Below are 13,374 nucleotides of genomic sequence, written 5' to 3'. Positions count from 1 at the left end.
GCAGTGCTAATTACAGAAAATTATCTCCCGTAAACTGTTACTTTTCGTATGTTCGACGCTTCTTACAAGGTGGGTTGGATGAGCAGTTTTGTTCGAGACTTTGTGCTGCTTGATTTTAATGGCTTTATGTACAGCAGAGTTTTATTATTTTAATAGCTGTGCCTGAAACCTTTTTCTCATGGAATAGTTTCAGAATGATAAAAGCAAAATCAAAGTTGTGCATATCCTGTAGACACTATGTAACTTAACATAATAAAAATAAAGGCCTAAATCTTAATCCACATACGGATAATTTTATAGATTAGCGACACATTCAGTTAAAGAAAAAAATCGGAAATTGTAAATGAGTTATCTCTATGATTTCATTATTTTTGAAATTCTTTGTAGGTAATTAATTAATTTTTTGATAATTAGGTAAATTTGTAGTTATGATCATAGTTGTAATATCTTGATCTATGTTTTCACCTTAAATATGATAGCTACTGCTTGCTTTTCAAAAAAGGTTCCATAGTTTTTTTCTCTCACATGTACCATATCAATTATCAAAGCTTTAAGTGAGAAGGTAAACAGAACTTGAGTCAACATTTTTTTAAAGGTACCATTTGTGTGATCCTGTGTCTGCAAGACATTTGAGGACATAACATGCTTATTGTAACTTCAGAACACGGGCATACAGTGTGTTTCTTTCACTACTTTCTTTGACCAGTTCTATGCTGCCAGGGAAAATGAGTGATGTTAAAGTTTTGGCTTGTATTTCTTTTCCCTAAAGGGTTTGGAAAATTCTAACTAATTGTAATAAATCACATTGTTATGACGTAAAAATGTTTTAATGCTGATTTTTAATGCCTAGACAACATGACCAGACTCTTCCTGTTGCCGGCCATTGACTTTATCACATTTTGGCCATTTTTGTGATTTGTGCCCTTTTTCCCTGGTAACGCACACATTTTTTTTTAATAGAAATTTTTTAGTCCTTCATTGTTTTGTTCTTTTACACTGCCCGACTGGTGCGACAAACAAAATGATTAGATAGCACAGACAACGGGCTTGTTTATCTCCTGCCGGGACGTTGGACCGACATTGTGCATTGTAACTGCGTGGTGTGTTGTGGCCCCTAGTAGTCTACAGTCGGAGGTCTGAGCGGTAGGCATGTGTGAACATCAGTTTTTATAGTTATAATCTAATACAAATACATATTGAATTCGTACATTAAGAGTAAGGAAAAATATTTGCCTTCAATATTTTTTATGACTGTTTTTATTTAATATTTTAACAATTATTTATACATTTGTTAGTGCAATGGCAATACATTTTTTAGTGATTAAAAATAATAAAATACAAAATGCCATTGAATGTATATCAGGATTTTTTGTTTCATGGTGGTTGCAAACTGTTTTTACCATTCACTTATTTTCAAATCACCAAACATTTTCCAGGTTAAAACATTATCCCAATCTCAACTTTAGCTATTCTTTTATTCAGTGTACATATGTTAAATTAAACTCTTGAGGTGGTTACATCAGGCCTATTGCTATGTTTGATCTGTGCGTGTAATTGTTTATATTGTACAGCAGTGCCTTTCAACCTCAATGTTGACAGTTACACGAGATGATGTACATCTTCACTACATTTTGAATTCTAATGATGCATGCACTAGAAATAATCCAATGCACATTATTGAAATAACACAGTTATTGTATAGCCAATCAATAGACGTTACACACTGGTGATCTACGGAACATCACGGATCATTGGTCGTATTTAACAGCGTTTTGAAGCTGACCTTGAATAGTAGTGCTGTTCTGTAATCAGTCAATAGGGCGAATTCATCATATTGTCCAACTCAATGACCTAAGGAGGTATATTCTGTATAGTTTTACAATGGTCAGACCGGTGGGTCGCTCACTGCCAGCCTTATCAGCTGTCTCGTGCGGCAACTTGCAAATATTATATGAAGCTAAGTTCAGAAGTGTCAATCTGATGCTTGGTGGTCCGGGTCAGGCCACATGTAACTTTTATGACGTGACGTCTAATAAATCGATAAACGCCGGCTGCACGCCTGAAAAAGGATGACTCGTCCCGTTCGCTCATTGTACGCTTGCGCCGCATCTATCTTCCACTCGATTGCCGTATGAATCTACTATTATATTAAATAGGTTAAGGCGGGCTTTTCAAAAGTAGCTTTTAAATTTAGTACTTTAGCTAAACTATTTTTTATTAATTAATTTTTTTGGTTATTTTTCCAAAATAAAGAGAATTTAAAAAAAATATTTAGAAATTTTAATATCAAGTTGAACCACCTAATCGACGTGCAAGGGAATATGCTATTTTATGGAGCCAATTGAACATTCCAATTAAGCAATCACGTTCGTTCAAAAAGTTATAGTTAAAATAATCTGTTCATTAAAGTAATAAACATATTTGAATTAATGAGTGCAAATAAAAGTAAATTTATCAATTAAATTGTAGATTTAATTTCACTCCTTTGTATCCATACAAAATAGTAATAATTCAATAAACCAATTTTTTTGCCATTTAAATCTACAGCTTTCCTGACCACAAAGCATCAGTGTATTCAAGTCCAAGGAGATTATGAAGATGCCTTCACATAACAATCGCCTCCAGGGACCGAAAGCCCTGTTAGTTCCTTGCCAATTACGAATGTATCTGGGAACATTTCTGTCAAGTAATATTTTTACATTTTCTTCTGTCTACGATAGTCATCTTCAACACCACCAACTGCTCCCAGCCTGTAAAATACCTCCATCTTCTTCTGTCACTCCTTTCCTGTAATCCTACTCCTACTGTTCGCACCTCTATGGTTTTCCTTGAGGCCTTCTTCCTGTTTACTTTCCTAGCAGCCTTTTTTCTTTCCCATTCTCTGGACATGGCAATACCATCTCATTCTTGCCTTTACCATGATCTCGTTTGAATCATGTACTCTTGCTACGAAAGAGCTTCTTTAATTTGGTGATTGACAGTAATAGTGCTTATATTTGAGATAGCATTGAATGCGAACACAAAAACTCCATTAAGCGACATTCCATATTATCCAAGCTGTTTGGCGAAGAATGTTGAAACATCTGCTTGAGACTAGGAAATTCTAAAGCCTTAAAGAAAATTAAGTAAAAAAGATGCCGTTAATAGTCGGGACAAATCATGTTGTGACGTGAAAGAATCCGCACTGAAGAGACAGTGGAAAAATGATACCTCTGGGCCAAATGATGACCGAGACCATTTTCTTTATCACATCAGTGTTGCGTTGTAGCGCTCCACATTAACCAGGCTGATCAAGACACTACTGTATTCGTTTTTGAGTTTTGTTACCACCGGGCTGGTAACGGCGTCACCCAATGTCGAGCCCCGTAGTCTGTCTCCCATGTCACCTTATTGGTTTTGTTGTTGGTTACTGGATCCTAAACCCACGCAACAGGGAAGGGCGACGTTGACGACTTTTTTGGGCTTTCCTGTAACAGCAGAGTGTGGAAGGTTTTTTTGATGTAGACACCCCCCCCCCCTCCCCTTGGGTGCTCAAGCTGTAGGCCCCGGGGGGCTACAAGTATATACTGTATAGAAGTCGCCAGCCCAGGTTAAAATTTCTAATACGGCTTGAGGTAGTTGGTTAATTCACCGCCCGCAATCCGCCACCATCTCCAGGGTCATCGACTTGTGGTGGTCCCTAGTGGACAAGTGTCTAACTCTTCAAACACCCCTTCCCCACCCTCCCGTTGAACGACCTTGAGCTGCAGTGAATGTTGGGGGGGGGGGGGGGAGTTTGTGGGGGGAATGACAGCGGGCGACAGTGCTGCGCTCTAACGTGTAAATAACAACCTAAGACGATACAGGGCGTTACGGCAGCGGTGAAGTTCCCAAGCCGCTCATAATACGCTCCTGAAAAAAACGTAGAGTAAATCCTATCCGCTCACGACTTCTATACGATGTGTATGTTCAAAGGCGCAGGCGTGCCGTGTGCGCAGCGGCCGGATGGTGAGACCCGTGGTGCTGGTGCACGGGGGAGCGGGCGACATCCCGGACGGCCGTGTCGAGGCCAAGCTCAGCGGGATGCGCAGCGCCGCGCGGGAGGGCTACGCTGCGCTGGCCGGCACGGGAAGTGTGCTGGACGCTGTCCAGGCGGCCGTGCGGGTCATGGAGGACGACCCCGCGTTCAACGCCGGTGCGTTGTTTCCCGAGAGTTGCGCTCTCTCTCTCCCGTTAGCTTCAAACCTGTACTGCGGAAAAAAAATAATATTTATATATATATACACATACACACACCTACACCTACACACCTACTCATACTCCTACACCTCCTACACCCACACCTACTCCTACTCCTACACCTACACACCTACTCCTACACCCACTCCTACACCTACACCCACACCTACTCCTACACCTCCTACACCCACACCTACTCCTACACCTCCTACACCTACACACCTACTCCTACACCTACACCCACTCCTACACCTACACCCACACCCACACCCACACCCACACCCACACCTACCTGAATATGGTTGACATTTGCATCACTGACAATTACAGTAGAGTCCCGCTAATCCGAAAATCCGCCTAATCCGAACAGGGCTATGACAAAAAAAATTTATTTCATTTAAAAACTAAGAAAAGAAGAAAAAACAAGTTTTTTTCAAGTAATGTTATACATTTATTATAATATGTACATAAGAAACTTATAATTCATCTATCTATGTGAGTAATTAAAAATATTATATGACACCAAATATGTATGCTAAATAATAAAGGTGCATTTTTCGTCTGACCTTCCTTACATATTTGATATATGACACTAAATACGCCTCAAAAAGACAATATATGGCATTATATGACAAAATTCCGCCTAATCCGAACAGGGTTCGGTCCCAATTAGTTCGGATTAGCGGGATTCTACTGTATCACCAAAGAAAACATAAAATTTCATTCATGTAAAAAAAAAAATCTACTTTCTCGTTTAAAAAAAACAATAAAAACAAAATCCATAAATGGTACTTTTCTCACACCTACTACTAATGGTCCTTCCAATGCCTTGCAAAACTGCATTTTTTTAATTCCTTTTATAATTCTGAAATATGTATTAGAATGTCGCAGACTTGACATTAACCAACATTCTGCGCAGTTTTACAGTAGGTAGGTATATTAAAAGTTGCTAACCTAACTTGCTTGGCCAATTTTTCACTCTTTGAGATGTTTTACATTTAAATGCATTAAAAAACCTATTAAGAATATTTAGTAACTGGTGAAATCGGAGATGGTGTACAGAATATGAAGAGTAATTGGAGCTATTAAAAATAACATTCTGGGTTTTTTTTTCCCCCCTTCGTAAGTTACTTTTCTAGAAAATTACTACTAAGTTTACAGATACTATATGTGAGCTTTTTAAGTTTTGCTAATTCATTATTATCACAGGTTATATATTTACATAAGTAGTATGCTTGTGTACTAGCTTGAAAAATTTTTGGTTTTTTTGTTTTTGGTGAATGATAGGAACCTTTTAGAATAAATATTTCAAGTAGTAGCACCGAAAAGCTGGTTTTTATATTTTTTTATAAGGCATGCGCTGTATGGTGTTCAATTTTACAAAGGTTGAAGTTGTGTATTAGGTTACTTTGCTTAGGTTTTGTTGATTCACAGTTTATCAAATGTGAAAATTTGTAGTTTGTAGATATATCTTCTTATTGCAGGTAGAGGATCTGTCCTGAACATAGAAGGTGAAGTTGAAATGGATGCAATTATAATGGAAGGAACAAATCTTCAAGCAGGTAATAAAAACAAAATGTTATTTTTTTTAAATTTTTTATTTAGTTTGTTCAATGCTGTTGCACTAAATGAAAAAAAAAATACAGTTGGCTATAGGCTCATGCCTTCTCCACTAACATTTTCATTGTACTGTATATCAATGATTGGACATTTGTAAGCTTGTTAGTTTCAATTAAATGGACCATATAAAAGTGAGTTAGGTGTCGTGTCATGCACCATTTTCTTTTTTTTTTGCCACTCAGTCATTGATGCCCAAATTGCAATGTTTAACTATTTTTTTATCTTTGTAAATTTCACAGATATGATCAATATGTGGTACATTCTTTATTTGTGAATTTATTTCATTTGGGTTTTCCATTTTAACTTAAGGATAGTGTATTTGTAATGTAGAAATAAAATTAATATAAATTAAAGTACATGGGCCTCTGTTAGTCAAATTTTGTGCTTTGAGGAAGGACCATAGGGTTGAACCGGTGTTAGTACCTGTGTCCTTTGGTAGCATAGAAGAATGAACACTCGTCATACCTGCAGTTTCCGGTTCCTTCTTCAAAAAGTAAACGAAAAAAAAAAATGGGCAGCTATCAGCATTAACTTTTTGCCTTACAGAACGTAAATAAATACTATTGTACTCCAAAAAAAATTTCACAAGTCAAGTAAATATTCAAAAACTTAGCTGCATACACATAATATAAAAAGCATAAAAATAGTAAACAAAAACAATTATTCTGGCACTCCCTGGTGACTACTTTTAGAAATCTGTAGATACGAACATCAGACTTCACAGTTGCGGACAGGGCTGTTTTCCGTGCGACAATGTGACATTCACATTAGGATGAGGGCACGGACCGCCCAATGGCTCGGACTGCTGTAAGACGGGCCCTGAAGGGGACGCGGGCATCAAGCTGGAAAGTAGTGTCATTCTGCACAGGGGCCTAGCCGGGGGGGGGGGGGGGGGGTTTAAGGGTTCTAACCCCCCCCCCCCCCCTTAGCCACAATTGGTTAGCTAAAAGCCTGTGTGTCTTACTGCTATCACCGGCCACTGCACTGAAGGGGAAGAGTGAGCGAGCCCTACCGATTCTCCTTCCCTTCCCCTACCCCTGTCGCGAGCAGAAGCTATAAGGTTGTGACGCCGTGACGGGTCCCAAGCTTTCAAATGTCTTACACCTACTGTATTTAACCAGCGCGGTAATTATAAGCAGGCGTTGACTGGGCTTCCAAAAGTGTAAGGATCGCTGTGTGTGTGTGTATAGAATTCAATTGAGACGACGACATGGTGTCATGTAACTCTTCCAGCTAAAGCTAATAATTGTTTCCAGGAATAGATCAGTTCTGCCGAAACCCAACCCTTTTTATTCCTTTTTTTTTTTTTTGTACTGTCGAGCTTCGAGCATGATTTATGAATTTTGAGTGGATGTAGACAAGGCACTTGGATTGATAAAAATATCTTTTAATTAATTTCTTACTTTATCACTCAAAACATTTTTTTTATTAAAAAAATTAATTATATATTTACTAATACTACAATATTTAAAGTTAAGTACAGAAAACTGCTAAAATAGCACTATTTTACACCTTAAGAGGCCACTCCAGTGTTTCAGGGGCACTACGCAACCCGCGTTAACCTCATAAGATACAATGCTATTTTCATTTTGCTTATAACTTATTAACTAATATAGATTTCGAAATGATGCTTGCTTGATATGCAAGACAACGATGCTCCTATCAAAGCCCCTTTCTTCAAAAAAAAACGTGCATGAATTATTGTTCAAACCTAAGACTTATGCATATTAGTAAAGATTAGTATAAAACCATAATTCATGCACGTTTTCGAAGAAAGGGGCTTTTGACAAGAGCATCGTTTTCTTGCACATCAAGCAAGCATCGTTTCGAAATCTATGTTAGTTAATTAGTTATAAGCAAAATGAAAATAACATTGGATCCTATGAGGTTGACGCGGGTTGCGTAGTGGCCCTGAAACACTGGAGTGGCCTCTTGAAATCCGAATTTTTTTCCGGGGGACGACGACGACGACGATGACGACCTTGGTCTTCCCTGTTTTAATAGGTGGGGGGGGGGGGGGGGGGGGGGACCGTAACTTCTTAACCCCCCCATTGGCAAATCCCGGCCGCGCCACTGATTCCGCACCCCCCCCTCCGCAGGGGCGGTCGGCGCGCTGAGGAACGTGCAGCACCCGGTGGACGTGGCACGGCTGGTCATGGAACGCACGCCCCACGTGCTGCTGGTGGGCGAGGGGGCCAAAGGGTTCGCCACGGCCGCAGGCGTCCCCGACGTGCCGGCGTCGGCGCTCGTCACGCAGGCCTCCAGGGAGGCCCTAGAGAGCTACAAGCGGCACAGGGACCGCACGCTCACCGAGACCGGGTACTGAAACTGGGGGTGGTGTTCGTTCCAATCAAACAGCACTGTATTCACAAATATATAAAAGTTAATCAAATTCTGCTCTTAGGTGTGGATCTCACTATGGGACGCGGACAAGAGCATGCATCTGTCCCTTTGGATAAAAAAAAAATTCTGTAGAAGTTACGTTTAGATAGCACTCGAGAGATGGGAGGTGCTCCTGTGATGGGCAAGTGTCGTGTACTGAACGTGTATAGCAATAAGTTAGAACTCTCAAAAGGACTGTGATTGAGGGGAAGGTCTTAGACAAAATGGAGTACTATAAAATTTGATCCAAAATACAGTTAAAAAAAAAAGAGGAATATACCTACATGGAACCATGATAAAGAGGTGTAGAAAAAAAAAGGGAATAAAAAAAGAAACCTGGAAATGAATCTTCTCAAACCAGTAACGTTTATGTTTTGAATATTTAATTATTGTTGATCTGATTTACATACATAAAATAAGAGTTTTATTAAAAATAGATGATTATTTGTTGAATATAAAAACCAGTGTGTGAACAATTGTTGCAGAAAACCAAAAGTTAAATTTCTCAATGAATCATCTTAGCCTCATACATGTTATAATTTTGTTTGTGTTTAATATAGTTTAAGCAAAAATACCAGATGTAGAACTTTTATTTGAGGGGTTTACGCAGGGGATGGGGGGGATGATGTGGGGGGGATACATCCCCCTCCGAAATCCGTAGAAAATCTATCATTCTCGTCAACAGAAGAAAATAATTTAAATCAAACAGCAAATACAGGAATACTTCTTAAAAGGAATAAAAAAACTGTTGTTTAAATGGTATGTAAAAACGTAACCAATGTACTGAACATGATGAGACACCATAATAACTCATTCAGACCTGCCAACATTCAATTTTAAAAAATCATTAGGTCCTCAATAAAAATTTTCAGGCCCATAAATACAGGTTAGATATAAAAAACAACAAATGAGAATCTTTAAATTTAAGTGACATACCTGTACATATGTTACATGGTCTCTGCTTCAAAATTTATTTCAACAATTATAGGTTGCAGATTTAATTTAGTTGAACATAATTTAGCGCTGTCGTGTAGTGATCGTGCAGGGCCGCAACTAAAAAAGTTGTAAAATAACATTCTGCTCGTGTAACACTATTATCACTGTTCACAGCAAAATTAATTTTTTTATTGGAAGCAATACACTTCACGTGTTAGTTGTGTTTTTTTGTAGCGACATGTTTCACAATGTCTCCTCTTCCACTATGCGAGATAGAAAAATCAGCACGGCACACGCTACAAAACGCAAAATTGCTTCCTTTACGTGACTCGAGTATTGATGGAAACTCTTTACTGTAAGCTTTCGTAAAACTTGTTTTGTAACTTTTTCAAACAAAATCTTGGGGCCCCTTAAAATCGTGAGGAAACACTATTTTGGCGTTGAGATGGACCTTAAAATTGTGAGCCTCACACCAAAATCGTGAGAGTTGGCAGGTCTGTTCATTGGTTAAAGTGTGTGGCGAGTGGGGTAAGGGCAGTAAACTGGGTTGTTACAAGGTGCTCATGTTGCTATATCTGGTGCGTGTGTTTCAGGGGCGGGGGCGTCGGGACGGTGGGGGCGGTGGCCGTCGACGAGCGAGGGCACGTGGCGTTCGCGACCTCCACCGGCGGCACTTCGGGCAAGATGGTCGGCCGCGTCGGCGACTCACCGCTCATCGGTAGGCTGCAGAACGAACGTTGACGCTGACTAAAAACGCAGTGAGTTTGCCACGTGCCGCGGGACCCCGGGTTCGAGTCCTGGCGCGGCCGTTCCGATTTTAGGGCCCGATTTCACACTAACCCGGCTGTCGGGTAAGCAACACAAGCCGAGCGTGTTTTCCACATCTAACTGACAGGCAGCGCAATCCACGAGAAAACACGAGGTGAGATTTCAGACTACAGATGACTTTTTTTGACGGCTAGATGTGTTCTCCCCTTCCCACCCGCTCGCTACCTTCGCCAGCTATTTTTTTCGCAGACGCCGACAGAAGGCCCTTAACTATTGGCCTCCCTCGCCAGTAGCACGACAGTCAGGTGTCGTCTACCTGGACCTCATCGGCCAGGTGTGAAACTCCTCGTACGTATCTGCTCCCCACCATCTTGTACGAGGCATTGTTCACCCTCCTGGTGGCTACCTGTGAAATGGGCTTCAGATTTCCATTGTGTCCTGAAGTCACTTCAGCGCAGCAATTACAAACACACATTTTGTTATTTAGGACACTGTTGTGGAGGTTACATCAAAATGGAGTACAGGACGAACAAAGCATTTTTCATTGAATTCGGACTGTTTATGGCGTTGTGAAGGTATAAACCATGACCTTTGAGCACGAACGCACTTTTCGGATGGTATTTAATCACACTGGTGCTATGTTATATCCGACGTTGGTGACATGAGTGAATAAACTTATAACTATAAGTGACTATTAGCACGATTATCTTGAAACATAGTTGTGTGTGTTGGGGAGCCAAACATTTTAAATCTCAAGTAACAGTAAAAACAATAATTAAGGTTGGGAACTGTTACTGTAGTTGTTTTATTTTGTTAATATATGGTTGTGATTGTTTTATGGTGATGCACATGTTTACTTTTTAGAAAAATTGATGACACAAAAGTTTGTATTGCAATAATTATGAAACAAATCATCAAAATCTTTAATTGATCCGAAAACTATTAAGTCACGCAGATTTTAACGGGATACGCACTGCATGATGGTTCATGCTCATCAACTGTGGTACATATTGTAAAACAGGATAAATAGAAACAATCTGCCCTAAGAATTATTATGTATATCTTTAGCTTAAACTTCTATATTTTGTAAGTTATTTACCAATATTATTTAGAGTGAATTTCACTGAAGGATTACATCCACAAATATTCCGTGAGGGGACTGTTTCTCTTCACCCCGCCATTTGTACTCACTCCATTTTATGGTACATGTTTCTGTTGTGCGTGGAGAATACCATGTCTTCACAAGTGTTTATAATCAGCTCGTGGGCAAAAGCTATAATGGTTACTTACAATAGGTATTGGTTGATTCTTGTCAGTACATTTCCGATCTCCTTGTATCACAGTCTCAAATGACTTTGTTTGAAAAGACAATTAGCCCCAAAAAATTTTTTAAAAAATATATACTGTTGCCTGCCTTTGAAATTTATCTGTACTAACTTGGTTCGCAGGTTCGGGAGGATACGCGGATGATGCTGTTGGCGCAGTGTCTACGACAGGACATGGGGAGTCCATCATGAAGTTCTGTCTCGCCCATTACATCCTCACGTTGATGAAGCAAGGTAAGTCACTCTCTCGTTACGTGCTTTATATAGTTCAGAAACAATTGTGCAAAGAAGTTCTTAAAGGTGTGTGTTGCGAGGTCAGACAATAAATTCGAGAAAGAAAGGTTTTATATAACCTCATAACTGACAGATCCAAAGTGTACAGGGTTCCAGTTCCAGTGATCTGTAAAATCAGAGAATGGTGGTGGAAATCAGAAAAGTCAGGGAAAGTCTTGTTTACAGAAGAATATTGAAGAGTGTTTTGATTGCAGTTTCATGTTTAACTCACTCTTATTATGTGTAGTATTTTTTTATGTACACATTTTAAGCATCTTACCACAAATTTTTGTAGCAGGTGATCAATGTTATTGTTTTATCGTTAATGACAATAAAAACCAAATCCTCTTTTTTTTATTGACAAAATTTTCATTTTTGTAAAAATGATTTTCTTGTGGGTCACAAAGCAAGGAAGATTGTGTGCGAGCATGACTGTTAGTCGAACACACAATTTTACCACGAATACTTGCCAAATGTAAACAACAAGCGTTTGTCTAACAACAAAATCAGATCCCTGTGAACGTTGGCTCTAGTTACACTAAGTCGTAGATTATTTATGAAGGGTGCTGCCGCGTCCTGTCGTATACTTAAGTTGAACGATACTGTCAGCAGGGGTGTAGCCGGGGGGGGGGGGGGGGGGGGGCGGGGGCGGAGGTTTAAGGGTTCAACCCCCCCCCCCCCCCCCCCCCCCAGCACCAAATCTTAAATAATTCATTTTTCATCACACAAACAAATTTCATATTAAAATAAATAAAAAAAAATTTTTCATTACAATATTTAAATTTAAGAACCGAAAACTGCTATAATAGCACTATTTTACACCTTAAAATCCAAATTTTCCCGGGGTACCCCCCCGCCGTTTTAATACGGGGGGGGGGGGGGGAATGCTTCTAAACACCCCTCATACACAAATCCTGGCTACGCCACTGACCGTCAGTGCTGGTTACTGAAAATCTGGAATTTCCGGGCTGATTCTCGCAGGCAGATCAGCGCAGGAGGCGACCGCGGCGGCCTGCGAGGAGATGACTCGGCGCTTGTCGAACACGGGCGGTGCCATCACGGTGTCCAGCAAGGGGGACGTGGGGATAGCGTTCACGTCCAAGAGGATGGGCTGGGCGTACCAAGTGGGGGACCAGGTCTTCGCGGGCGTCGGCCCCGTCGACGCAGTGCCCCGCAGTTAGAGCAACAACACCATGGCACACACTAATCGAGACAGCTCTATATTGGTACATAACTAAACGAAACCCATAATGGTTATGGATTCATAATGAGCTACGTAGTTTCTTTCTTAAGAATATACTCAGATACAGTCAAAATCTGAACCGTCAAAAAAAAAAAAAAAAAAAGTCTCACTTTATCTTAAACACCATGTATGTACCTTATTTTATGTCTATTCAGAATAAATAATTTGTGGCAAGTAATTTTTCATTGAGACTCTACTTTCTCACTTTCTATAGTGTGTGTGTGTGTGTGTGTTTTTTTTTTTTTTTTTTTTTTTTTTACTGGCAGAGTCATTTTTACTTGAATATTGAGTGTTAAAACACAAAAAATAAATGTTGGAGGGCAGATGGAACTGAATTATTTGTGTTGAAAGATACATACATTTATATAGTCAAATATTTAAAAACTTGTATTTTTCATGTACTAAATGAAATGACTGCAAATAAATCTACTTGTTTACCAATTAAATTGAATCGAAAATATTCGGAGTAGTGAAATTAATATCTAGTGGCAAAATGAGGTGTTGTCAGATAGGGTTTGGTTGGTTTGAAAAAAATAAGAGAAAAGAGGGGGGGGGGGGGGGGGGGGGCAATGCCAAAATGAGTTCTTGCCCTGGGTGGAAAAAAATTTA

At 39.7% G+C, this 13,374-nt stretch overlaps 1 protein-coding gene across 7 annotated transcripts; it reads left to right on the top strand.

Moving 5' to 3' along the window:
• Positions 1–761: 761 nt before the first annotated feature.
• On the top strand, positions 762–13,212 carry LOC134539326 (isoaspartyl peptidase/L-asparaginase). Of its 7 annotated transcripts, none has more exons than XM_063381253.1 (7): positions 762–1,143; positions 3,978–4,174; positions 5,703–5,780; positions 7,938–8,157; positions 9,750–9,874; positions 11,373–11,483; positions 12,504–13,212. In XM_063381253.1, the coding sequence occupies exons 2-7, from the start codon at positions 3,985–3,987 to the stop codon at positions 12,701–12,703; spliced, it is 924 nt and encodes a 307-aa protein (XP_063237323.1). In that variant the 5' UTR covers positions 762–1,143; positions 3,978–3,984; the 3' UTR covers positions 12,704–13,212. The 7 variants fall into 7 exon arrangements, with proteins under 7 accessions (XP_063237323.1, XP_063237326.1, XP_063237325.1 ...); XM_063381256.1 differs by having other exon boundaries at positions 3,961–4,174; XM_063381255.1 differs by having other exon boundaries at positions 762–1,147; positions 3,955–4,174.
• Positions 13,213–13,374: the final 162 nt, after the last annotated feature.

The sequence above is a fragment of the Bacillus rossius genome, chromosome 15 (assembly GCF_032445375.1).
Source record: "Bacillus rossius redtenbacheri isolate Brsri chromosome 15, Brsri_v3, whole genome shotgun sequence".
Classification (NCBI taxonomy): domain Eukaryota; kingdom Metazoa; phylum Arthropoda; class Insecta; order Phasmatodea; family Bacillidae; genus Bacillus; species Bacillus rossius.
The sequence above is the reverse complement of the archived record's forward strand: the minus strand, read 5'-3'. Positions and strand labels throughout refer to the sequence as shown.